The sequence below is a fragment of the Fistularia commersonii genome, chromosome 18 (genome assembly GCF_037954325.1).
Source record: "Fistularia commersonii isolate RoL2024-O1a breed Wild chromosome 18, RoL_Fcom_v1.0, whole genome shotgun sequence".
Lineage (NCBI taxonomy): Eukaryota > Metazoa > Chordata > Actinopteri > Syngnathiformes > Fistulariidae > Fistularia > Fistularia commersonii.
In genome coordinates, this window is record NC_141301.1 from 6,484,369 (window position 1) to 6,508,913 (window position 24,545).

Consider the following 24,545-nt stretch of genomic DNA (forward strand, 5'->3'; position numbering starts at 1 on the left):
ATACAAAGCAAAAATTGCCTAAAATATAACATTCTTATCTAAGAATCATTTGAGATCTGTGAAATTTTATTTTAATAAAGTTTTCTTTTAGTATTTGTACAGTTCTTTCACATTGAATGTTGAATGTTGCTATTGTTATAACAGACAATCAAATCCTTTTCACCGTTGTCATGAGGGTTCATGAATTATGGATTCAGACTATCCAAAGAAGTAGCCCTCGCATGTATATGTTGCTACAGGATGCTCTTGGCATGATCACTTCAGACAATTATACATGAACAGTTTAATGAAGCCCACGCCTAAAAATTAAACAAAAAATAAATCTCAAATTGGAAATTAGAATGAATCCAATTTACAAAACTTGCAGATCAACAAGATCAGCACTTTAATAAATCATATGATCAAAACTTTTTGGGGGGGTATATTAGTGACTCTGAAACGACAATGTCTTGTTATAATCATATGTAATAATTTTAAAAAAGGCTCCAAAAAAATGAAAAAAAGACATCACTCTTATTATCCTGCCATATAGTAGTATACCATCAACTGATTGCTGACTGAGAGAATAATTTTCCAATTATTTAGCACATCTCTTTTTGTGCCGTCACACAATACTACATTTTGAAAGGAGACTTTCTCATGGACAATACCACTGTAAAACCCAGTGTCCATTCAGATGGATTAAAGACAGCTGACTCTGCTCTCTTTACTCAAGCAAGTTACACAAACAAAATGTTATTTCCTGTCAGCAATAATTGCTCTCCCTTAAATAATTCTGAGATAAAAACATAAAATATTAGGTTTATTTAAAGGGATGCATAACATTGATACCAATCAAACAATTCATAACAGAAAATCTTCATGATAGAAACAACAATGAAAAAGCGAAAAAAAATAAAATAAAATAAACAAAGTAAGAAATAATTTAGCTCAGAGAAACAAAATTAACTCTCCTTCCCCTACTTCAATTTATAACGACCCAGCACAATGGATCTTGAAACTTAAAGATGAAAAATGAACAGTAAAAATTGTCAGAAATCATTGACATGTGTTTTCATGAGATGAACAAGTTTCTCAATAATTTAACTGAATACAAGCAATACACAAATATGTCTCGTTTCCTTTCTGGTTAAACAGTGCTATCTGGTGGTCAAAGTGGGGACCAGAATTCTAAATCAGACATAATGTTACAATTTTTTTTGTTTAAAAACAGGCTTTCACAAATAGCAAAACCAGACATACCGGCAAAGCAAAGGCGTGTTCACGTTCGAGAGCCAACCCCCAAGATAAGACGTTTGGACTTAATTAGGGTAATAAATAAATAGGAAACAATGCTGACATTATTGTATTTAGAAGTATTTCACTGTGAAGTGCTGTAAGGGGCACGGCTGCTTGTTAAAAAAAAAAAAAAAAAAAACAAAAAAAAAAAAAAAACGGTACAAAGACATTCAGGTACACCACAGGAAAAAAATGCATTGAGAAGTCTCGCGAGATTACCACTGTAACGAAGAACTGGGGCTTGGTCTTGAAGTTTTCAGATGCATCTGTAGAAAGATCACAACTGCATCAAGATGTCGGGACGATCTGGACGCGCAGAGACTCGGAGTCGGGCAAAAGATGACATTAAAAAGGTCCTGGCGGCCATCGAGAAAGTACGCAAATGGTACGTAGGCTGTCTGAAGTACAATATGGAGGGAATTGTACCAGTAGACCGTGGGTTGATAGCTGCTGCGTCGCTCAACAAACTTCAGTCGGAAAAGTTAGGTGATTGACGGTGCTAGTAGCCAACCAATGTCTTTATTTGATAGTAAAGGCGGGGCTAGCTATTTTTGTGCTGAGAGCTGTCAATATGGCTTCAGTTTCTCATCGAGAGCGCATCTAAGAGACTGCTGTAGACGACTGATTGTCGTTATTTCACAAACGATCGTAGGCAACACCATTTTCCCCCATGCAATTGCAACTCGGGCTGTAAAATGTCGATAAGTATGCCGGCATTAGTGTCTGATTAGTAAGCAGTCTGAAATATGGGTACAAAGAAGACAAGATTCCTGACGGTATGTCATGTCACGGATTAATGTCGCCGTGTAAGCTGAGACTCAAAAAGCGTCCGGCCGAAATTAATCTATTACTTTCAACCCTAGGGAGAAGAAATGGGTGACTGTTGGAGACACATCTCTGCGTATATTCAAGTGGGTTCCAGTGACAGAAACAAAGCAGGTGAGGTCATTTGTGTGCTTGATGATTTTAACAACAAACATTATGTCTATGATGAAATTATGAGACTAACATCACGTTTGTGTTTCAGATATATCGCACCAAATCCACAGGTGGAGAGGTGAGGGGGCTAAAAGATGTAGTTCTTGAAAACACCAACTCTTTACTGGATTTCACTGGTGGGTTGCTTTTATTAATTTGTATTAAGACCGTCTTCATATCCTGTAACTTAGTGTGGGCATTACACCAATGACTGAAAAATATTCTCTAACTGTGACATCATATTGATTCCCTTAATATCACAAACAGTGATAAAATCTCACTTCATGTTATATTTTATTTGAACTATTCTTTGCTTATTTATTTATTTTATTACCATTTTTATTTCAAATGTCAGATGATGTTAATATATAAAAAAAAGTCTAGAATTACTCTGCTCATCTCTTTGTCATTAATATCATGATAATTACTGTCCTCTAAAATGTAAAAATGAATACACCGCTAGTTGGACTTGTAGTTCAACTGGATCACCAGTCAGTCAAAACTGTTTTGGTGGATATATACGGGATTCTGAAACGCTAATGTTTTTTTGACAGTCACACATGATAACTCAATAAAAAGAAAATAGATCATCCTTGTGATGCTGCCAGAGGGAGTGCCATTGACAATAGTTTACTATCAACTGATTGCTGACTGGGATCACTGACTCTGTACTCTGTGAGCCACAGCAATTACGAGTAATTTCCCCCTGGGAATCAATAAAGTGTTCTGATTCTGATTCTTCTGACCAAGGTATACAATGAAAAACAGCAAGAGAATACACAGTAATTTTAAAGTTAAGTACATACTTAGTAGAAGGTAATTTATTTTCCATCAACATTTTTGAATAAAACATTCTGTACTTGGTTTATTCTTTGATACTGGAAACACACCCTGTGAATGTATCTTTTTCTCAGCAAATTGTTTTGATTGTTCAAAGTATGTTTGATTGCTATAATTAGATAAATGTAAACTGTAATAGAAAACAATTACAATTTGCATTTATGCATATATTGTCCCAAAACATTATTGTTATTATGGTTGTTGGTGTTGGTTGTGGCGATGGTGGTGGTGGTAGTTGTATTTTAGAAATTACAAAATTCTGAATTCATTAATGTATTAAGTATCAGATTACCAACATTGCTTGTCAAAGATAACCACTGCACCCCACTACTACATTCAATTGAGTGTATCAAATTGGGCATCTTCCCAAACTTGGCACTTCCTCTATTTATTTCTTTTTAAATAACCAGTCAGTGTTCCCTGCATACACTTGTATATATTGGCAAATATACAATTGTATATAATTGTATAATTGTATATATTGGTAGATATTCCAATGGTTAATGATATCTAAAATGGGTTTTGGAATATGATTATTTTGTGATTGTTTTGTGATTATTCGTAGCAATATCTCCTAGCCATACTTCAAACCCATGTACACACAAAGCTAAGCCAAGAGTAACACTAGGGTACTCTTTTCTTCAGATGAAAACAGCAACCAGAGTTTCCTGTCTGATGTCTACCAGCCCAAGATGGATAACAGTAGCAGCACCTCCAGCTCCCAGCAGGTTAGCCCTCCACATACTGCTAGCCTTCGAACAGAAGACTCTCAGCCACCAATGCTTGGCCAGGAAAGTGTGGATGGTATGTGAATGGTTCCGTCAACCCTAGGATTACTCACATTTTTAACCTACATAATGTATTTTTGAAAAATGTGGTAATGCACATCACTTTATCTGACTTAGTTTTATTCACCTGACACAGGGAGCTCTACATATAATATGCTATGTTTGATTAGTGATAACAGTTAAATTATGACCACTAACAAAACTTTTTTATTGTTTTAACAAGTTCACTTGTCACATTAATGAGTATATATTGTTATGAAAATAGAACTAGTTCACTCTGGACAGGAGGGGGCAGATGAGCCACCTACACTCATCAAGGAGGATCTTCATTCTGCAGAAACTACCAGACGGAGCTCAGCAGACACACAGGTTCCTTCTCTGGCCTTGATTTAACCTTTTGCAACCCTGATTTATTGTCTTGCAGTCAAATATGAGGGCTCAACACCACAAGTTCTCTAAACATTGTACACTTCAATCTACTTTTATTTATTACCCTTTTTTAAAAGACCTTTTGTGCTTAAAATTGGTATCAAAACAATTTCTGACAGACACAAAAAAAATATCGAAAATGTACTAAAGTAAATGTAATTCTGTATACAGAAGGTAATTATTCAAAATAGTTTGGAATAAAATTAATGGATGGATTAAAAACTGTATAATAAATATCTTGGGTGTTTTTTAAGGTTACGGAGATACAAAAATACGTTTTAAAATAATTAAGTGGATCAGAAAAATTACATTAAAGATTCTTGTCTAAGATGTTAAAGATTGTTGTCGAAATCTTATTGTCTTGGCAACTGAACTTTCGACAAGAATTCACCATGACCTGGATGATTGAGAACCTCCACAGATATATTAAAGATGTCGATTTTTTTTGTTGTTTTTTTTTTCAACAGGAAGAGCTGGATGAATCAGGAGCACCTCCTTTAAAGAAGATTTGCACGGGAGAAAATGCTGTTCTCAGATAGCTTTTTAAAATATCTAACTACTGAAATGCACAAAAAAACTGCCCTAAGTTGTCAAATTAGCTAAGCTTTCAAATCTGAAGTTTTCTCAAAGAATTACTTCATACATATTATCTCATTGCATTATAATAATTATCTTTTTTGCATTTAAGCAAATGCCAAGATACATTTATTGCTAAACCTTGGCTTGCCCCCCCACTCTAATAACATAGGCAATCACTTTAACTTCATACACTGTATATATAACTCCATATATAACTACATTTCTGCAAATTAAGTGCTTTTCATCTTTTCTTTAAGAGTTGAGCTTTGCTTTCATGTTTTTTTTTTTTAACTTTACATGACGTTTTTGGGTTGCTTAATGCGGATAGTGTTTTACACATGCCATTTTCAAGTAATTTGAAGCTCGCAATTGAAGGCAGTATTTGGCTTACTCTATAGTTTTTAATTTATTTATGAGCCCCTATTATGAACAGAAAATGCTTTGTTTTAAAAACTGAATAAAAGCTTCTTTTGTGTCAGTTGATGCTGTCGAGCTGAAATGTTCATTCATAATGCATTATGTATGTAATGAAGACGCAGAGTTGTTCAATTGAGAAACAGAACGGACGAGGATCAATAGGATATGAAAGATGAACATAAACAGTCACAGAACAGTCACAATATTGTTGTCTGTTTACGGAGGTGCTGACTATTTTTAATGAATATATTTTTTTTATAATCTAAATGATGCGCATGTATGTGGTCTTATGATTACATTAAAACTGGTGTATATTTTAATGGGGACATGGATTAATAAATGGGCTTCCCTCACTCACAAAGAACATCCAATTTAAACCAATAGGAGGTTCCCTGTGGTTTTTCGGTAAGCGCGCCTTAATACAAGAGCCAATGAACGTTGTAGAGGGCGGGACGTTTAAGTGACGCGCGCCTGATACCAGGGAAACTGAGTTCGGGGGACGTACGAACTAGTGCCGGTGTGTGAAAAAAATCCCGCCATTTCAACCAGGAATGAATCTAGATTGATTGAGGGTAACGTATCATCAGTGCCTGTATATTATGAGAAGAAGACAGGAAAGTATGATACTTCAACAAAGTCTTATTTGCGCGTCACCTCTTATACTTTTCATAGACCTTTAAGGAATCCTTCAGTTCGGCAGCCCTTGCCGCGAGTTTGATTTCCCTGTCGCTTGTATCCTGGCATGTTCACCCAGAGGGGCTGAAAGTTTACCAACTATACCAGGAAGCGTGTCACGCAACTTGTTTTTTTCGTGAAGGCGCTGTGTAAATACCAACTTGCAACCGTCTGCTAAAGGAGGGAAGAAAGATGCGATGAGGCGACTAGAGAAAATGCGCACTGTTATTGTTTTGCAAAGGGATAGCGAGCCAGCTTACTAGCTTGCCAGCTAAGGGCTACACGTTGAGTGCTGGGCCTACCGGCAGTAACGTGCTACGCTTTTTCGTTCGGCACTGGAATAAACCCCAAGGAAGTATTGTTTCAGTTGTCTGTGTTAGTGGATCGCCCAAACATATTGTATACCGCTAGTAGTCGTGCCGTTCTTGGAGTTATAATGGCGCCGCTACTAGGCCGAAAACCATACCCATTAGCTAAACCGTTAGCCGTTCCTCTAGGCCCGGGAGAAGAGGTCTACATCATCGAGCACACCAAGGAGGCCTTCAGGAACAAAGAGTATCCTTTAACAAGAGCGATTGTCAGACTCGACTTGTGAAGCACCGCGTTAGTATGAATAATTTATTCCATGTGATCGAACTGAGCACACTAATCTAACATGTCACACAGCCCCGCACTACTTCGAAAAATTGACTTATGTATGTGACGTTATTTTGACGTTGGCCAACATTGTCCACCGATGTTATTTCACTGCATGTGTACACTTTCCAGTTGATGGGAATTTAGTTAGTATATATTTACTTAACGTTTTCCACAAGCTATAGTTGCTCTCCATACCATTGAGTCAGTGGCGCATCGTTTTGGATGGCATCGATGTCGTGCTTCGTGAAATGTGGATGGTATCAGAAAATCGTTCACTTCAATCTTCTGCGGTCCATCTGCTTTCCACTATCGCAAGCCGCTTGAGTTAGCACGATGCTACCGTCGGTGTTATGTCACAATAGCCTGTCGTGTGCTTGTAATGGCTCAATCTGACTGGCTGGTATCTACCTTCGCGCTTTAGTTTCGCTCTCTTCACCAAGTTAAAACTACCACTGCAGTTGTTTTATTTTGACCGGGGGACTTAAGATGGCGTTCATGCGAGACTTTCAAGAAAAGACTGCTAGGTTTGCCTTTGATGAAGTGTAATAGTTAATTGATACATCAACTGTCAGAACTACGATGCTGCCGAACGTTACTTCGTACTTATCGCGACCTTCCTGTAAAATGTCTGTAGTTACTGAAAACTCGTCCACTCTGTGAGTTCCACACAAGATCGCAGTCCCAGCTGTCACTGGGTTAGGTCGCCATTCGTTCACAGGGCCACAAAAGAACATCCTTTCACTCATCCACACCTGCAAATGAATTAATGCTATAATTTAATTAGTCATTAGATCAAACCAGGCATTTTTATACAGGGGCTGGAGTGCTACCCAAATCCCCTTGAATTTCAAAGCAGGGAAATTCGTTTCACCAGCAAGAGGAAAAGAGGTGGAAAAGCAAATGTTTTTGCCATAGGCTGTCTTACTTAAAAGTATTACATTAATTACAAACTCATTGTTGTTGTTCATAGGAGCATAGGAGGCAGATGGGCTTCAACTTAATTCAATCTTTATTCTCCTAGATGTGCTCATCATCATTTTTAAATATCCTGTTGACCATTTCTTTTTCAAGACATATGCTATAGTGTGACTTTTGGGCCAAAGTTATTGTCTCCTAGTTTTTAATTCACCTTTATGATTTTGGAGCTCAGAATTGCAGTGCAATTGTACTTGCATGCACAGTGGTCAACCCTGGTCTACTATTTTTTTACTACTACAATGAAGATGGCCATCATGTTTCTTATTTGGGTAAACATTTATTTTCATATGCTAACAAATAAATGCCCTGTTTTCTCATGAATGCATTTGAAAAGTCTTTGACAAGATGTCCACAGTGAGTTTGATGCACGCTTGAAAAGGTATGATGAGCGCATCTGGACATGCAAGAGTACTGGGAGCAACCAGTTGACACACAAAGAAGCATGGGAAGAAGAACAAGAAGTCACAGAACTGTTAGTATCAAATCCGAAGTCTGTTAAGGTCATAATTCAATTCTCATGATAAAATATACTGCTGGTGACTGTCCAGTGTATTTTTTACATCGACTGTAGATAAAATTGATTAAAATTGAATATCTAAAGCAATATTTTGTCATTGTTGATGAGTGTCTTTTAAAGAGGGCATCCTCTTAGTGAAGGCTTTCTGGTGTTGCTATGATTAGATAAATCTGGTGCTCTCCTTGTCTTACTATTTAGAGGCTATGCGTTATCCTTCAACCTGCAGTTGCATTGAAGGTTCAGATGTTCTAAGGAAATTAACATAATAAAGGAATGTCTAATTATCTTGCCTGATAGATTTTGCTCTCCCTGCTGGCGTCTCAAATTCTTGTTTAGTTTCACTTGTGAAATATTTATGTTCCCTCGGTCACAAAGTTGGCTAAGACCCCCAGCATCTAAGAATCACTGTAAACAATTAGTATTTACATTTCTCATGACAATAGTCTATGCAAGTCTTTTTGTTGGTTGTTCTGTATGTCTTTCATTGCTGTCTCACAGTTTCAATGATTTCATTTCCCACAGTATAAAGTTGTTGAGAGATACAAAGAAATGTCGTTGGAGGTTCTCAGTCATCCAGGTCATGGATAGTTCTTGTCAAAATCTTTTCACTTCTCATCCAAGAGGCTTTTTCAGTTCAGACCTGAAGAGGCCTTTCGAATGAGAGATGAAATGCCTTCAGGGGAAGAGATTTAAGTCTAGTTGCCATGAAAAGATTTTGATAAGGATGCAAAGAAATATGTTACATATCTATTTTGTCACCCAAAAGAAATTCCTGACCATTTTACAATGACCATTACAGGCTTCAGGAGGAATATCCCCAGTGGTTTGAGAAACCAGTCCTGGAGATGGTTCATCATAACACAGTGTCTTTAGACAAGCTTGTGGAAATGGCCTGGGTGGAAATCCTCACAAAGTATGCTGTTGGTGAAGAATGTGACTTTCTGGTCAGTTATATTTGAAATCTCTGTGTTTGTCCCATTTTTATGGATATGTGACTTTGCCGAACACTTGAGGACTAAGACGTTTCAGTTACTGTCATAATGAAATTTACAAATACATTTGATAGCTGTTCTAGAGATATTACATTTTGTATTTTTAAAAGTTGCAAGTAATTAACTTGTTTGAAGGTCTCAAAAAAGTACTCTCACCATGTTTTCTCCTTTCTTTTCAGGTGGGGAAAGATAAAAACTTAAGAGTGAGGGTGGTTAAGGTAAATCCCTTAGAAACCCAAGAGGGTGAAACAGGGGAGAAGAAACTTGAAGGTGCCTGTGACTCTCCATCCAGTGACAAGGAGAACACAAGTCAGGAAAACCAGAGAAAAGCACCCTCCAGAGAGGAAGAGAACAGGCGAGAGAGTCTCAGTGAGTTTCATGATTGGGTACTTCAATATTGAACCTATAGTATAACTGCTATTTTAAGATTATTGTTGAGTCAGTTTTTTAGTTTGCTCTATATTATGTTTGGAAAAACACCCAACATCAACAGCGTTCTTTTCAGGAAATGGAGTATTCTCTACCTGTTAAATTGATAAGCCTTTGCTAGTTGTGCCACCTCTAAAGATACTTTGAACATTATCTTGGAAAGAAAATTTAGTAATGTATGTGCTCTTGTATTTTGCCTTTTCCTTTTCAAATCTCTCTTTCAAAGGTTTTGGTTCAGTCTTTCACTTCTACTGAATTTGACATTATGTTTTTTCTTTTCAGGTGACAGAGCACGACGTTCACCACGGAAACTCCCTACTGCCACAAAGGAAGAGAGGAAAAAATGGGCAATGCCCAAGTTTCTTCCGCACAAATATGATGTGAAACTTATCAGCGAGGATAAGGTTAGTTGTTTTTTTTTTCCTCTGCACAAATCCTGACTGACTCCTGCTGGTGGCAGAAAACAGTTTCCTGCTTTGAAATCTGAATGCTGAATTGAACGTTGGGTCAGTATAGCAGATAGCACTTCCACTTCACAGCGAGAAGGCTCCTGGTTCAAGTCTGACTGGGGTCTTTCTGTATAGGCGTGCGTGCGTGCGTGCGTGCGTGCGTGCGTGCGTGCGTGCCTGCCTGCGTGCGTGCGTGCGTGCGTGCGTGTGTTCAGGTTTCCAACAACAGTTCAAACACATGCTAACTGAAGACCCTAAATTGTCCTTGGAGAGAAATTAGAGTTTAGGCTGTACAGTATGTCATTATATGTGGCATTGTGATTGATTGGTGACTAGTCCACGATGTACCCAAAATTTTGCCCAATGTCACCTGGAATTGGCTTGTGTGCAGGATAAGTGGTGGTACACTATGATAATGAAATATGGGGCTTATAATTGTAGTTAGCTATAACAGATAAAAAATCTTCAAAATATTCCTGTCACCCTTTATGCTAACCAGCGGTCATCTTTTTTGAACAAAATATCCAATATTATATATTATGGATATCCAATATCCATTTTACCTCTGTTGTAGGTGATCAGCAACGTTCCAGCTGACAGCCTTTTCAGAACAGAGCGGCCCCCGACTAAGGAGATTGTTCGATACTTCATCAGACACAATGCTCAGAGACTGGGCCTGGGTGAAAGTGCTCCCTGGGTTGTTGAAGACCAGCTAGTGAAAAAGTTTAATCTTCCGAGTAAATTCAGTGACTTTCTCCTTGATCCACACAAGGTAATTTCCTCAGGGCAATTTCCAGTGCTATGATTAAGAATGTGGCATTTATTTATTTTTCTGAGAGTATTAGGTTTGTCTGTAGTTTTTAGCTGAGAACCCTTCTGCAAAGCGCAAGAGCTTGACATCCCCTGAGAGTAAACCTAGCAAGAGGCTGAAGAACTCTGACGCTCAAGGAGAAGATTCAGGAAATACCAAGGGGGAGAAGAAAAAGAAGAAAAAAGATGCTGTGGGGTTGCCACTTAGTCCAACCATATGGGCCCATATGCAGGTTGGTTGCTCTTTGTTATTATTATGTTGTTGTTTGCTTGAAAACATTCAAGCTTTTTTTTTTGTTATCTTTTTATTTTTTATTCTTCCCCAAATTACAGGGATGTTTGTTTTTGTTCTTCTAGAAATTAAAAATGAATGGTTCTCCACTTAAGGTTAAGAACTCTGGGACTCCAAAGAAAGCAGAGGCCAAAGGTACAGGTCCCTCCATTCCAAAATCTGCCAAAAAGTCCAGTGACAAAAAAGAAGGAAATAAAACTGTAAAAAGTGGTGACAAGAAGCTCAACATCCTGAAAACTTCCAAAAAGGAAAGTAAAGCTGGTCCCAAGACACCGAAGATGAAACAGATGACTTTGCTGCATCTTGCTAAGAGCCGTCCTGCCGCTAGCCCAAAAAAACGTGTTCGTAGAAACAGTGTGGGCACTCCTAAACTGGGAAAACCTTTGCATCCTATGGCTCTGCATCTCCTGCGTTACTATAAGGAGAATAAAGGAAAAGAAGATAAAAAGAACTCTCTGTCTTCACTTATCTCTAAAGCTGCAAAGACCCTGTCCCAAGATGACCGGGGAAGACTACCTGAAGAACTTAAGGAATTGGTACAGAAACGTTGGGAGCTGCTAGAGCAAAAGAAACGATGGGCAGCCATGAGTGAAGAGGAAAGGCAAGAAGAGATGAAGAAGAAACGTGAGGAACTCAAAGAGAAATTGCGGGAAAAGGCCAAGGAAAGGCGAGAGAAAGAGATGCTGGTGCGCCGTGAACAATCACGGAGATATGAAGATCAGGAGATCACAGGTGGCAAAACCCTCCCAGCATTCAAGCTTGTAGACATGCCAGAGGGTTTGCCCAACACGTTGTTCGGCGATGTGGCAATGGTTGTAGACTTCCTCAACTGTTATTCTGGCCTCCTGATGCCAGATGATCAGTATCCCATCACTGCTATGACTCTGATGGATGCATTGGCTGGGGAGCGGTCAGGCTTTCACTATCTGAACCGGGTCTTGGTGATTCTACTGCAGACACTTCTGCAAGATGAGCTGGCTGAAGGCTACAGTGAATTGGATATGCCCCTATCTGAGATCCCCCTCACAATGCACTCTGTGTCTGAACTGGCCCGGTTGTGTCTGCGTCCCTGCGATGCTCATGGTGATGAGAGTGGCCAGGGCTCTGAGGACTCTGGAACTGTGGGAAGCTTTGATGATGTAGTAACCAGTGAGTTCTTAGAAAAGCTTGAAACAATAGAAGTGTTTGAGCTCAGCTCGGAGGAAAAAGTCAGCCTCCTGGTGGCGCTTTGCCACCGTATCCTCATGACATACTCCGTTGAAGACCATGTGGATGCAATGCAGCAACGGTCAGCTGAGCTTTGGAGGGAACGCCTGATAATGTTGAAAGAGGTGAATGACCGCAAGAAAGCTGAGAGAAAGCAGCGCAAAGAGATGGAGGGTAAAGGTAGGCAAAGCTAATGAAAAACAATTATAAAGTTGAAATAAAATAATTTTAAAATTGTATACATAATAGCCAGATTTATTGAATATATTTATCCGCATATGCCCTACAGCTGCTTATGTAATTTTTCTATTCTTTGTGCTCAAAGTTGAGAAGAAAAAAGAAGCTTGTATTAAGAAGGAAATAAAAAAGGAGGTAAAGGTGGAGCCAGAGGACATGATCAGCTCAGTGAAGAGCCGACGACTAATGGCCATGCAGGCAAAGAAGGAGAAAGAGGAGCTGGATAAGCAGAATAAAGGTAAGTATTGCAGACTGTGGGGTAGCTGAAAATATTTTCCCCTGTGTAATGTGTTAGTTGCCTTATTTTCAACACTTAGAGCGAATGGAAAAGGAGGCTGAAGAGGAACGAATGCGTAGACAGAGGGCTGCAACAGAGAGGGCCTTCCAGGATGGTATAAACAAAGCAAGGCTTGTTATGCGCAGGATCCCTCTTGGGACCGACAGAAATCACAACAGGTAAGTGAAATACATAAAACTAACACTCTGCCAATAAAGCGATGATTAATTGAATACAATTTTCTGTTTTAATAATCAATTTTAAGCATATTTGCTTGATGTTTTGTCTAGATACTGGATTTTCTCTGACGTAGTTCCTGGTCTGTACATTGAGAAAGGCTGGGTGCATGAAAGCATTGACTACAACTTCACTCCTCCTCCTGAGGAGAAATCAGCTGAGGGGGATGAGGATGAAGACAGTGAGCCAGTTGGCACTCAGGATTCACAAGGTTTTTAATGTTCTAAATTATCCATATTGAGAATGTTTTATATTTTTTAGGTCTTGGATAGCACTGGTCTTGGATGTATATTGCTGTTTCTTATTTCTCAAAATATGTCTATTACATTTTAGATGAATATTTGAATTACTAATTCAAGTAACCACCTTTTCTGCCCAGCAGCTGAAAAGGATGATGGCAGCATTGACGGTGCTAACAATGAGGGTGGCCAGCAAGAGACTACAGCAGACATTTGTATAGAAACTACAGTTCCCAAGCTAGGACAGAACCTTTGGTTAGAGATTTATTTTACCCGATACTCTGTTGAATTCAGAGTAGTACCTTTATTTCAATGTTTTTATTTTTTTTCTACTTCATAATCGTCCTGGATTTGCTTACAGGTTTATATGCGACAGCCAGGCTGAGCTGGAAGAGCTAGTGGAAAGTCTCCATCCCCAGGGATTGAGAGAGAGTGAGCTAAAGGCAAAGATACAAAACAGGTGAATGCATTTTTTTTCTACTGTCATGTCAAAATTCATTCTAGGAGAACTTTTGAAATGAAGTGTTTTCCTGTTGTCTTTATTTTAGAACTAATATTTAATTTCATATTGGAACTGACTATGGTAACTTTTATTTAATTGTTTTTGACTGTCTTACACCCTGTTCAAGGTACCAGGACATCATCCACTCCATCCACTTGACCCGAAAAGGCAAACTGGGCCTCAGAACCTGTGATGGCTACACAGAGTTACTCAAATTCCTGCGCAGTGATATCCTGGAGGTGGCCTCACGCCTTCAGAAGGGAGGCCTAGGATACCTTGACAACATCACAGATGTTGAAGATCAGGTTATGTCTTTGTTTTCATAAGCTATTTCTCGACACTGAGAACTAACTACTTACTGTTTTTGATAAATTTATGTTCATAACTTTCTGCCATAATCATATATCCAACCATGTCACATTCTGGCATGAAGTATAGAATTGTTGACAAGGAAATTGTGTTTTGATATGTTCATTAGTGTGTATGAATAACTGTGCGTGTGTGTGTGTGTGTGTGAGAAATATTCAAAGAATTTGTGTTCGACTCTACAATACATTTAACACATTTCTCTGTTTGGTTTCCTTCACATAGTTGAAAGACATGGACAGCTTGAAAGACTTTGGGGAGTGTATCATCACTATTCAGGCATGTATAATTAAAAAGTTTCTTCAGGGATTCATGGCCCCTAAGCAGAAAAAGAAGAAAAAACAAGGAGGGGAAGAAAGCAGCAAAACAGAAGAGGTGGATGAAGAAAAGAGACTGGCTGAAGAAGCAAAGGTTAGGGCCTGATTAGAATCTAGTTCTATGGAAAATACTGGGTGAAGGAAAAATTTGGATTTTTATTTTCCCTCATTCTCTGTGTTTGATGTTTCACACATGGTAAAACACACTCTAACCCTATTATGGTTCTAAGTTTTCTAAATATTTTCGGACGATGAAGTTTTATATCGCTGCAATCTTAAAATTGAGGTCCTCTGGCTGAATTGTTTTTAATTTTTTAAATCTTGTTTAAATGGTCCCACAGGTAGCAACTGCAGTAGAAAAGTGGAAAACAGCAATACGGGAAGCCCAGACACTGTCCCGAATGCATGTGTTGCTTGGAATGCTAGATGCTTGTATCAAGTGGGACATGTCTGCAGAGAATGCCCGCTGCAAAGTCTGCCGAAGAAAAGGTGAGGAAAAATTAGGGTATTCATGTGCTGTCTCACAAAGTAGTACCTTGACTTATGAGTTTAATTTGTTGTTTGCGCTTGTAACTCTATTTGCTTACATATCAATTTCCCCCATCAATATGAATTGAAATGCTATCAATCAGTTCCTTACCCCTGATTGCTGGTCCCCTTTTTAAGATCATCAAACCGTTCCTGGTTGGCTTTGCATGACTTCTGATGCTTCATCCATTGATATTCCTGCTGTCTGCTGCACGGAATCCCTGTAAATGTGTGTTGCATTCTCACAGATCATTCTCGCAGTCAGAGAATCTCACCAACAATAACTTCTCCAAATCTTCATGGACAGGTGGACAACATCCACTATTTGCTCACGTTTTTCCCCATGATTTTTGCTGGGCTACCTAGTGGCAGTTTGAGTGTCCAACTGTTTGTTTTTAAAATGCCACTTCATGGATGGCGGCACCCAATCGGTGTGAAACGCTCATTCCACTCACTTGTAACTCAGATCCCAGCTTTTATCACGAAGCAAAAAAATCAACTGAGTGATGACTTCTATCCCAGGAAAATTAGGAGTGTTGATGCACTTTTTAGTCAAGGTCCCGCTATAATTGAATAAATGTTTGGATAAAGGAATTCTCCTTAACATAATTTGTCAGATCAACATATCTTGATCGCTGTGGTTGCCCCTTGATTTTTCTTTGATGTTGAAAAAACCCAGTTTACAATTCAGTCTGGCTTTTGTTGTTTTCCAGTGTTGGTCTCACTATTTCCTTTTCTACTTAATTGACCAATTCCAACTTAAGTAATGCTAGAGGTGGAGGTTATAAGTTGGGGTTTTTAAAATGTCACCAAGCTGTATTCTAAAGATGAAGAATATTGTTAGACAATTTCCAGTGAGGAATTGTTTGGACCATCATGTAATAGCTTTAAATCCCATTTTGAAAGACTTTCATTTGTTTGAGTTTCATTGTACTTTAATGATAATTATAGAAAGTATTTAGCTCTAAGTATCATCAGAAGTTAATATCAATAATCTTTTTCTTTAGATAAAAGCATTAATTTATTTCCCTTTTTCTTTGTACCTATGATATATGCTTTGCTAATACATTAAATATGATCACTGCAAATCTTAATGTTTTCACACAGTTGTTATACTGTAATCTGGTTAGTAACCCCACACTTTTCTGCTGACCTGAAAGAATCCCTACCTAATTTATTTTAGCAGAATAATTTATTTATTGATCTAAAAAAAACATGGTTTCATATCCTCCAGGTGATGATGAAAAGTTGATTCTCTGCGATGACTGCAACAAAGCTTTCCATTTGTTCTGCTTGCGCCCGGCTCTGTACCGTATTCCTGCCGGCGAATGGCTGTGTCCAGCCTGTCAGCCAGCTGTTGCAAGACGGGGCTCTCGATCAAGGTAACAGTTCACAGGAAGACCATTTAGGGGCATAAACAGTAACATATTTCCAATGTCACTGGTATTTACCTCCATGGTATTGTAACATAAATTACAATGGAGAGGAAAAACCTTTAAGTTTAGAACGGGGGTGCTGAAGTTCTGCTTGACCACAGACTGATGTCTCCTTTAATATTTAATAAAATGTCAAATTTGCAAACAGGTGGAAGTGAGTTATAAATAGTTGAGGCTCCCTGTAGAGGATAAATCAGTTGCTGGGTTAAGATTCAATAAATTGAGAGGAATATGAATATCATTTTGCCAAGAGACACATGAAACACTAATGTGATGAAATTCTGGAGTTGACTTTTCAAAATCAGAATAATGGGATCCAAATAAATGTTTTTTCATAGATTGTTGCAAACCTCTGCAGTGAAAAAAGCATTTCAGTGATGGCTGCTTCTAGATTTTGGGGCAACAGCTGTATTTGAGGGGATACCTGTATTGCTCAAAATATTTAGTAAAATGAGATTAACCATAATTTGATAGATTATTCCTAACTGCGGAGGATACTGGAAGATAAGTTAAATCCTGTTGAAAATAATATATTAGCTATATAGGAAAGGAAAGAACCTTTGCAAGAAGTTACCCCCCCAAAAAATTGAAAATTTAAAATGTGGAAAAATTTGTTTATAGAAAAACAAGAAATCTATATATCAATAAATAATCCTTGATTTTCAAAAAGAAATTATATAAAGCATTGAAATTAATGTTAAAATACATTACATTTGAACAAATCACACTATACAAAGTGCCACTGGTTATGCTCATTGTAAGTTGTGCTAAATGGCACATGAGCTTTTCGGAAGGGGGATGAAAATTGGGACTCAACTTGTGGCTTTTTATTTTTTTTAGCACTAGTTATTCTATTTATTAATATGAATCTGATCTGTGCTATTAACTCATCCTTGCTGGTGTTTTACAGCACCCCATCTAGCTCTATGGTATATTAACATAAAATACAATTGAGCAGAAAAACCTTCAAGTTTTAAGATTAAAAGAAAAAGGGTGCTCAAGTTTTATCTGGCTACATTTTATAACAGGCTCCTGAAACATTCTTAGTAGCTTTATTATCAGCCCTTTAAAGTCTGAATAGTCTTGAATCTAAGCTAGTTAAAATTGAATTGCTGCAAACATTTATAATTAACTGTCTTGATTTCTTCATTCATTTTTGTTAATATAAAAATCTATATTAATTATGTTGAAAGGCTCGAAAGGTCATTCAAACTGAAAAAAAGACTATTGTCTGTCCCATCAAATATGGGTTGTCTTGTTTTAATTTAATATTTTCTTGATCCATTATTCCAACCTATCCTATTCTATAGGAACTACAACCAAGACACAGAGGAAGAAGACAGTGACGACGAGTCTGAGGATGATGATTCTGAGGAGGAGGAAGAGGATGAGGAAGAGAGTGAATACAAAGCCATGGGACATAGTTGTGAGTAGAGGATGGTTCTTGTCTCGCCATCTTCTGTTAGACTGGCATTGGCCGTAATGTGCTTCTATATGGCCAAACAAAATGGATTCATACAAACTAAACGAAAACCAGTGCATGTCTTTAAATATTAAAGATTTCAATAATCAGTGCTTATGTTTGTGTTTAACAGTTTTTCTTATCCTTAAGTTATGATTCTCCCTAGATCCGGTGGTGAAAAATTGCATGCAGTGTTTATCAAGTGGAGAATTATGGGCGAATTAATTAATAAGCATGTAATTCTCTTAATTATCAACAAATAAAATGCATTGACATCAATTTAATAATAACACTTATTATATGTGTTGATAATGCTTTTATAAAATACTGAGAAGTGACTGATAATTAATCAATTTATAGGTAAATCCTTTATCAGTTTTTTTTAATCTCTTAATTTCAAACAATTATTTCATTTTAGAATAGTTTAAGGCAGGGATTTTCAACTGTTTTTCAGCAATTACATAGTTATAATGAAAATATCCTGCCAAATATCACCACCAAACAAAAATGTTTGATAAGTCTAATATAGCTGCTAAGTGTAAGGGCATTTAAATTTCTGTCACGCCATGGCAGAAAGACACATAAACGTAACAAATTATTTGTAGTTCTTTGTAGTGTATTATTTGCTGTCTATCACAGCACAATGGCTGAGCATCAATGGTTTAAGGCATAATTAGGACAGATATTGCTCTTTGAAACTTTAAATAAAAGCATAAGATTAAAATGTAGCCAATGATGGTTTTTTTTCTCTATTCCTGTTAAGAAATATAAGGAGTCTTAGGAAATTAATAGTAGAAATAATAGAAATGTAAATGGGGATTTGAGGGGGGGAAAAAAGTCGCCCGCAACTTCTGTTGCCTGTCTGTCATGTACAGTATCTCAGCTCATGTCTAAAAAGGCTCTGAAGCCCCATCTCTCTGGATTCCCTCAGAATCTGTGGCAAATTGATCCCAATATGTCAAGCTTAAGCTGCTGGAGTGTCTGCTTGAGCCATTAGGAAGATTTATTTTTTATGTTTTACTTGCATCAATGCTTGATGGTTCAAGAGAGAATTGTAATGCCTTGAATAACTGTTTTCACATCCTTGCCATGTGTGGCTGTCTACTGTTCACTTCAAGCACCTGTGATTACTCCTACTGTGTTGTGACTTTCTCTGTCTTGCAAACCGAATAGATATTAACAGGGAAGCTATTCTTGAAAAATAAATGAATAAGAGGGAAATACCTTTATTGTCACATTCAGTTATACATACAGCACAACACTAGCAAAATTTGACCACTGTATTCAACCCATCATAGATGAATAATGAGCAGAAGGTTGCTAATGAGCAGTGCCAGGGAAGCAGGGATTCAGTGTCTTGGTCAAAAACACTCTGACTGAGCCAAGCCGCCCTAAATAAATAACCTTTTGTGAAGGTTCTCAGTTGTCTGGATCATTGTCAAATATTATTTGACATTAAGATTGCACAATGCCTGAGTCAATAAAAAGATGACTGGTAATGTGAAAAGCAGGAGTATGTATAGTTTTAGCAGCTGCTCTTTGGGTATTTTGATCTCTAAATGCATGATCATAGACAGGCTAGACCAGGGGTGGGCAAACTTTTTGGCTCAGGGACCGCATTGACTTTTAAAATTTGACAGACGGGCCGGGTCAGCACAAGAAGTCGATACATATTAAAAAAAATAAAAAACGCATTTGTTAAGAGTACATATGAGACTACTGACATTTGTCTGAACATTGTCAGACATTTGCTTTGAAAATAAAACCAGCTTGGTTTTGAAGGCTCTTACGTTTGCTTGCATTTCATGCCCAAACCGGTTCTTCCCTTGTGGCTTCACGTCCAGCTCATTCATGAGTGTCAGTATGTCCACAGTAAAGGCTAAATCACAAAGCCAATCTGTTTCATTCAGCTCAGGAAAATTCTCAAGTACCGGTAGCTCCAAAAATGAAAAAATCTCTTGTGAGCTCTCACACTCATTAAGCTCATTAAGATCAATGGGCCGGATGTGGCCCGCGGGCCGTAGTTTGCCCACCCCAAGGCTCGACACTCCTATGGCTATTCGATGTTCGTTCCTTTCACGGTATAATAATTATTACAGCAAAACACTATTATTTTTTTAAAATGTACTAATTGTGCACTAAATGGTTAATTACAAATTAAAATCACTTTGACACTAAGGTCACTAAGGTAAATTCACATTATTTGCATTCCCTTAATCCGAATTTTCTTTTCTACAGTGAGGCCTAGGAAGAAAAACAAGCAGCCTCCCTCTGAGCAGAAAGTTTCAAAAAGCAAATTTAAAAAACACTCTTCATCCAGAATTCAGAGTAGCAAGCAGAGGACTGGTCCCAACAGCCCTGCAGACATCACCGATCTGGTGAGAACCACAAACACACCATTGTGCTGTGTGACATTTTTGGTCTAAGTCATTAGTTTAATTATTTGATATTTTTCCTTTTGTGTATTTTTGCTTGTTTTTCTCCTATTAGGTGCGGCAGAATTCCCAATCAGGTTTTCGCAGACAGGCACAAGAACTAGAGAGGTGTGAGGTAATCCTCAAGAAACTGATCAAATTCCGCTACAGCTGGCCCTTCAGGTGACACTCAACTGCATTTATTCTGTCTCTCAATGAATGGTCGTGATCACTTGCCTCACATATTCATATACAGTTTTTAAACATATGTGTCTTCAGTGGATTTCAGAAAACAAAATTTTGTGCCATACTTTAAATCAGCTACATCAGCTGCATTTGGTTCTCCTTGTACTAAATCTGTACCTGCCTTAATCTGTTGCCTTACTTCTTCGTGTCATAGACTCAACAAGATGTTAGAAACATACCTCTGAGACTTTGGTCCATGTTGACATCATAGTATCATGCAATTGCTGTAAATTGACAGCTCTTCAGCCATGATTCAACGTTCCTATTTTGACATACCTCAAACGTCCTTTGCTCAATTGTGGAGGTCATTTAAGTACAGCGACCTCATTGTGATGTTCAAGCAACCTGTTTAGGATTTTTTGACCTTCTGTCACATCAATCATTATATTATGGTGAAAAAAACATGAGCAGTTAGGCACATTATAGACATGAAGGGTAGGACATGGTCAGCAACAATATTCATTTAATCTGTTGCGATTAAACAATGTTCTCTTTCTACCAAAATGCCTAAAGTGTACCAAAAATATTCCACACATCATTTATACAAGGCAGGATGTATCAATTTTGTCATCTTGTGTATGCCGCCCAAGTCTGACCCTACTGTTAAAACATTGCAGCTGAAATCAAGTCTCCGATGAGTATGTTTCTCCCATCTGTTGTCAAATTTTGGTGAGCTAATGAACTTTTAGTGTCATGTACTTTAGTAACCGGAGTAATACCCATTGTTTCCCCCTGCCATTGCAGTTTGTCTGGTTCGATGTGTTATGTGTGAAGAGGTTCTACATGCTTCGGTTTAACATGTGGACATTTGAGTTATTGCTTTTTCATCATATCCAATCAATTTCGTCCTTCTCTGACCAAAAATGTGATGCACATTGGATATTTACTCTTTTCATCCAACCATCACACCTTCAGGGGTACCAAATTTGCCTGATCTGATGCCTAATTAAACTAAGTCTACATGCCTAAATGCATTTAATTGCTGCCATATTATATTTGCCAGGTATTTGTGTCAATGTGCTGTTTGCACAGGTGTAACTTTCCATATAAAAGATGGAACTAATTCCCTTCCTCACTACTGAATGACAAGGCCCCCAAAGTTGTCATGCTGAGGACCTAACATATACACAAGGCAGAACACACACTAGTTATTTGTAGGGATTGGATAAAATCATTTGTAATATCCTACATCCTGTGCCACACAATTGACATTTCAAGAAGAGATTCATTAAACTCTTGGAACATACCAGTATTTTGTTTTTATTGTATGGCTTGCTCTGACATAATTTCTCTTAGGGAGCCTGTGTCCACAGAGGAGGCAGAGGACTATCTGGAGATCATATCCCAGCCCATGGACTTCCAGACAATGATGTGCAAGTTTAGCCAGAGCTCATACCGCCACGCCAATGATTTCATGGAAGACTTAAAGCTGGTCTTCTCCAACGCAGAGGAGTACAACCAGCAGGGCAGCACTGTGCTCTCCTGTATGGTAAAGACAGAGCAGGCCTTCACTGAGCTGCTCCAGAAAATGCTGCCTGGTCACAGCTACCTCCGACGGCGCTCACGCAAACGCATCAACATAATCCCTGCAACATCAGAAGAGGAGGAGGAAGAGGAAGAAGAACTGCTAATGCAAAATGGCCAATCAAAAAGAAAGAAAACGAGACAAGGAAAGGGACAGCGGGAGGAAGAAAGAGAGAGTGAGGATGAGGAAAAAGAGGGCAAAGGCAGGAGGAGGAGTAAACGAGCCATGGCCATTTCAGGCAGGAAGGACTATAGGGAGCAGGAAAGTGATGAGGAGCGGGAAATGCGGCAAACTCAGGAGGGGGCTAGCAGTGACGAGGACAGGCCCAGCAAACGACATTCCAAGAGACAGAAACGATCATGAAGTCCAAGGTGCTTTTTCGTTTCAAAATTTGTCTCCTTGCTTTAAAGTTAGTCCTGTTCTTAAAAAGACGATCAAGAACCCTCCGATTCCTCCCATGACCAGCAGGACTTAACCCTCAGAAGGAATTTTGTTATTGAATTTCACAATTTGATATTGACAAACCTGTTTATATTTCTACCGCATAGTACTGGTGTACTTTTTCACCACCCATGAAACACAAGACCTATAGGTCTTAGAAATATTGATTCACATTTTAGCTTTCTTTTTTCCCTGTTTGCCCCAAAACATAGCGCTTTCACATGGAGTTCAGCTATAAGTGAGCTTTGGATTTTTAAAGCCAGTTTTAAATTTACCCCACCTCCCTTTTTTCCCGACAAATATTTTTTTTCATAAACACATGAGATCTGATGAGATTTTTTTTTTTTTTTACTATTGTATTAAAAATTTGTTTCTGGCAATCACTTTTCATTATCTGGTCCCAAGGAATTATCTTGGGTCTCATGTGAGTTTATAGATGAACATACTATGTGACTCATTCTAGCTCCACCCCCTTTTTCTTTTTCTTCTTTGTCTTTTTAAGTAATTAGCCCAAGTTTAATGGGACCTCAAAAACCATTATGAAAAACCTCAACTATGGTAGCCACAAACACCTGCTCTAAATTATTCTATAATGCTGCACACTGCCCACCCTGCTTCTATTATAACTTCTGAACTTTCACCTCCATGTGTCCCTTCAGTTTTCACTCCAGTTGTGTAAAGTGTCTTTTCAATGTCAGCAGGCAATGGACCATGTTCAATTGAAATTATGTGCATAAACATTTGTAAACAATGATTTTTTTATTAACAAAATGGGCATTTTGAATATTTGACATTTTTTTGCACATTTTATTTGGTTTTGTAAATGATACTTTGTTAACTAATATTAATTACATGCAAATACATTTTTGATGTGTAACAGGCCTTCATATTGAGAACATGTCAAATATTTCTCATGCAAAACTCAAGAGTTGATTTATTTTCTTCTGCATTTTTGCAATAATAGATGCCACTCATTTATTGGTTAAAGTAATTTCAACTTCGGAAGCATCATCTTGAGGGTTGCCCCCAGCATATCTTTGCTGCATCACCAGGTGGTGCTCTATACCAGTTATTTAAATACATGCTTGATTCCAAGCTTGTGAAACACCGGACTCATTGCTTTGTCGTGAGGCGTTGTCTTCATCAGTTAAAAGCAGGTCTGAGGGATGTCTGCCTGTAATGACGGCTCTGTAGTGGATTTAATTTTTTTACCATACTGAAAACTCCTGCTGCGGGTTTTGATGCAAACACTTACTGAACCAAAACTACAGAAACATTTGATAATGTAGGGGTTTATGTGTTTTTGTTAGAAATGTATATTTTACAATAACTGTAAAAGCAGTAAAAAATCCCATATTTTTAGATTAATTACAACTTATTGATACAGGAGAGTTGGAGAGCACCCCTGTGCTTTGTTCTGATTTGTTTGCTTCATAGACAGCCCCCATCACACACACACACACACACACACACACACACACAACTCTGGCTTGACACATGTAATTGCTTTACTTTTCAGCGCACAAACATTGATTGCTCTCCTCTGGATGAGACCAGACTGTAATTTTTTTCTGTAACCTTGGAGGAACTGCAAGTCTCTTACACATTGACATTGTTTTTTATATATGTATCTGTACACTCACAAAAATACACACACACACACACACACACACACATATATATATATATATATGAAGCTGGATTTTGGGCTGGTTTCAGAGGGTTTACAAGTCATTAATTTCCAATAAAGGTGTCTGCCCTAAAATGATTATGTATTTGTTTAATTTGTTGACCTCTGATGTAAACTAGCGTTGGCCACAGACTGATGTCTCCTTTAATTTTTAATAAAATGTCAAATTTACAAACAGGTGAAAGTGAGTTGTAAATAATTATTTGAGGCTCCCTATAGAGGAGAAATCAGTTGCTGGGTTAAGAGTCACTAAATTGTGAGAGGGGATATGAATATAATGGTAAAGAGACACATGAAACATGAAAAATTGTACTGAGGAAATTTTATGAAAA

At 38.0% G+C, this 24,545-nt stretch overlaps 3 protein-coding genes across 5 annotated transcripts in view; 2 read left to right on the top strand and 1 right to left on the bottom strand.

The window, feature by feature from the left end:
- The window catches only part of hip1 (huntingtin interacting protein 1), a 67,101-nt gene extending 65,459 nt beyond the window's left edge, over positions 1-1,642 (bottom strand). The window contains exon 1 of the mRNA XM_086164702.1: positions 1,498-1,642. The gene's annotated coding sequence lies outside the window, so the exon portion shown is untranslated. The remainder of the gene's footprint in view (positions 1-1,497) is intronic.
- On the top strand, positions 1,525-5,375 carry bcl7bb (BAF chromatin remodeling complex subunit BCL7B b). Its single transcript, XM_086164704.1, has 6 exons — positions 1,525-1,663; positions 2,142-2,217; positions 2,306-2,393; positions 3,742-3,900; positions 4,150-4,253; positions 4,781-5,375. The coding sequence occupies exons 1-6, from the start codon at positions 1,572-1,574 to the stop codon at positions 4,850-4,852; spliced, it is 591 nt and encodes a 196-aa protein (XP_086020830.1). The 5' UTR covers positions 1,525-1,571; the 3' UTR covers positions 4,853-5,375.
- A 430-nt stretch (positions 5,376-5,805) lies between these two features.
- baz1b (bromodomain adjacent to zinc finger domain, 1B) lies at positions 5,806-24,392 on the top strand. Of its 3 annotated transcripts, none has more exons than XM_086164695.1 (21): positions 5,806-6,539; positions 7,957-8,073; positions 8,918-9,062; positions 9,290-9,479; positions 9,822-9,943; positions 10,563-10,760; positions 10,846-11,031; positions 11,156-12,476; positions 12,622-12,771; positions 12,851-12,989; positions 13,101-13,258; positions 13,427-13,541; positions 13,648-13,746; positions 13,916-14,093; positions 14,380-14,565; positions 14,813-14,960; positions 16,234-16,381; positions 17,746-17,861; positions 20,136-20,275; positions 20,388-20,494; positions 21,854-24,392. In XM_086164695.1, exons 1-21 carry the CDS (start codon positions 6,421-6,423, stop codon positions 22,443-22,445), a joined length of 4,674 nt encoding a protein of 1,557 aa, XP_086020821.1. In that variant the 5' UTR covers positions 5,806-6,420; the 3' UTR covers positions 22,446-24,392. The 3 variants fall into 3 exon arrangements, with proteins under 3 accessions (XP_086020821.1, XP_086020822.1, XP_086020823.1); XM_086164696.1 differs by having other exon boundaries at positions 13,430-13,541; XM_086164697.1 differs by having other exon boundaries at positions 11,186-12,476.
- The last annotated feature ends 153 nt before the right edge of the window (positions 24,393-24,545 follow it).

What these genes read in the sequence shown, in the direction of transcription:
- bcl7bb (XM_086164704.1), top strand. Translation starts at nt 1,572, where the DNA reads ATGTCGGGACGATCTGGACGCGCAGAGACTCGGAGTCGGGCAAAAGAT. An exon ending in CTCTTTACTGGATTTCACTG is followed by an intron (nt 2,394 to 3,741) that starts GTGGGTTGCTTT and finishes TCTTTTCTTCAG; the next exon opens with ATGAAAACAGCAACCAGAGT. An exon ending in TGGCCAGGAAAGTGTGGATG is followed by an intron (nt 3,901 to 4,149) that starts GTATGTGAATGG and finishes TTATGAAAATAG; the next exon opens with AACTAGTTCACTCTGGACAG.
- baz1b (XM_086164695.1), top strand. Translation starts at nt 6,421, where the DNA reads ATGGCGCCGCTACTAGGCCGAAAACCATACCCATTAGCTAAACCGTTA. An exon ending in AACTTATCAGCGAGGATAAG is followed by an intron (nt 9,944 to 10,562) that starts GTTAGTTGTTTT and finishes CCTCTGTTGTAG; the next exon opens with GTGATCAGCAACGTTCCAGC. An exon ending in AAGGCAAAGATACAAAACAG is followed by an intron (nt 13,747 to 13,915) that starts GTGAATGCATTT and finishes ACCCTGTTCAAG; the next exon opens with GTACCAGGACATCATCCACT.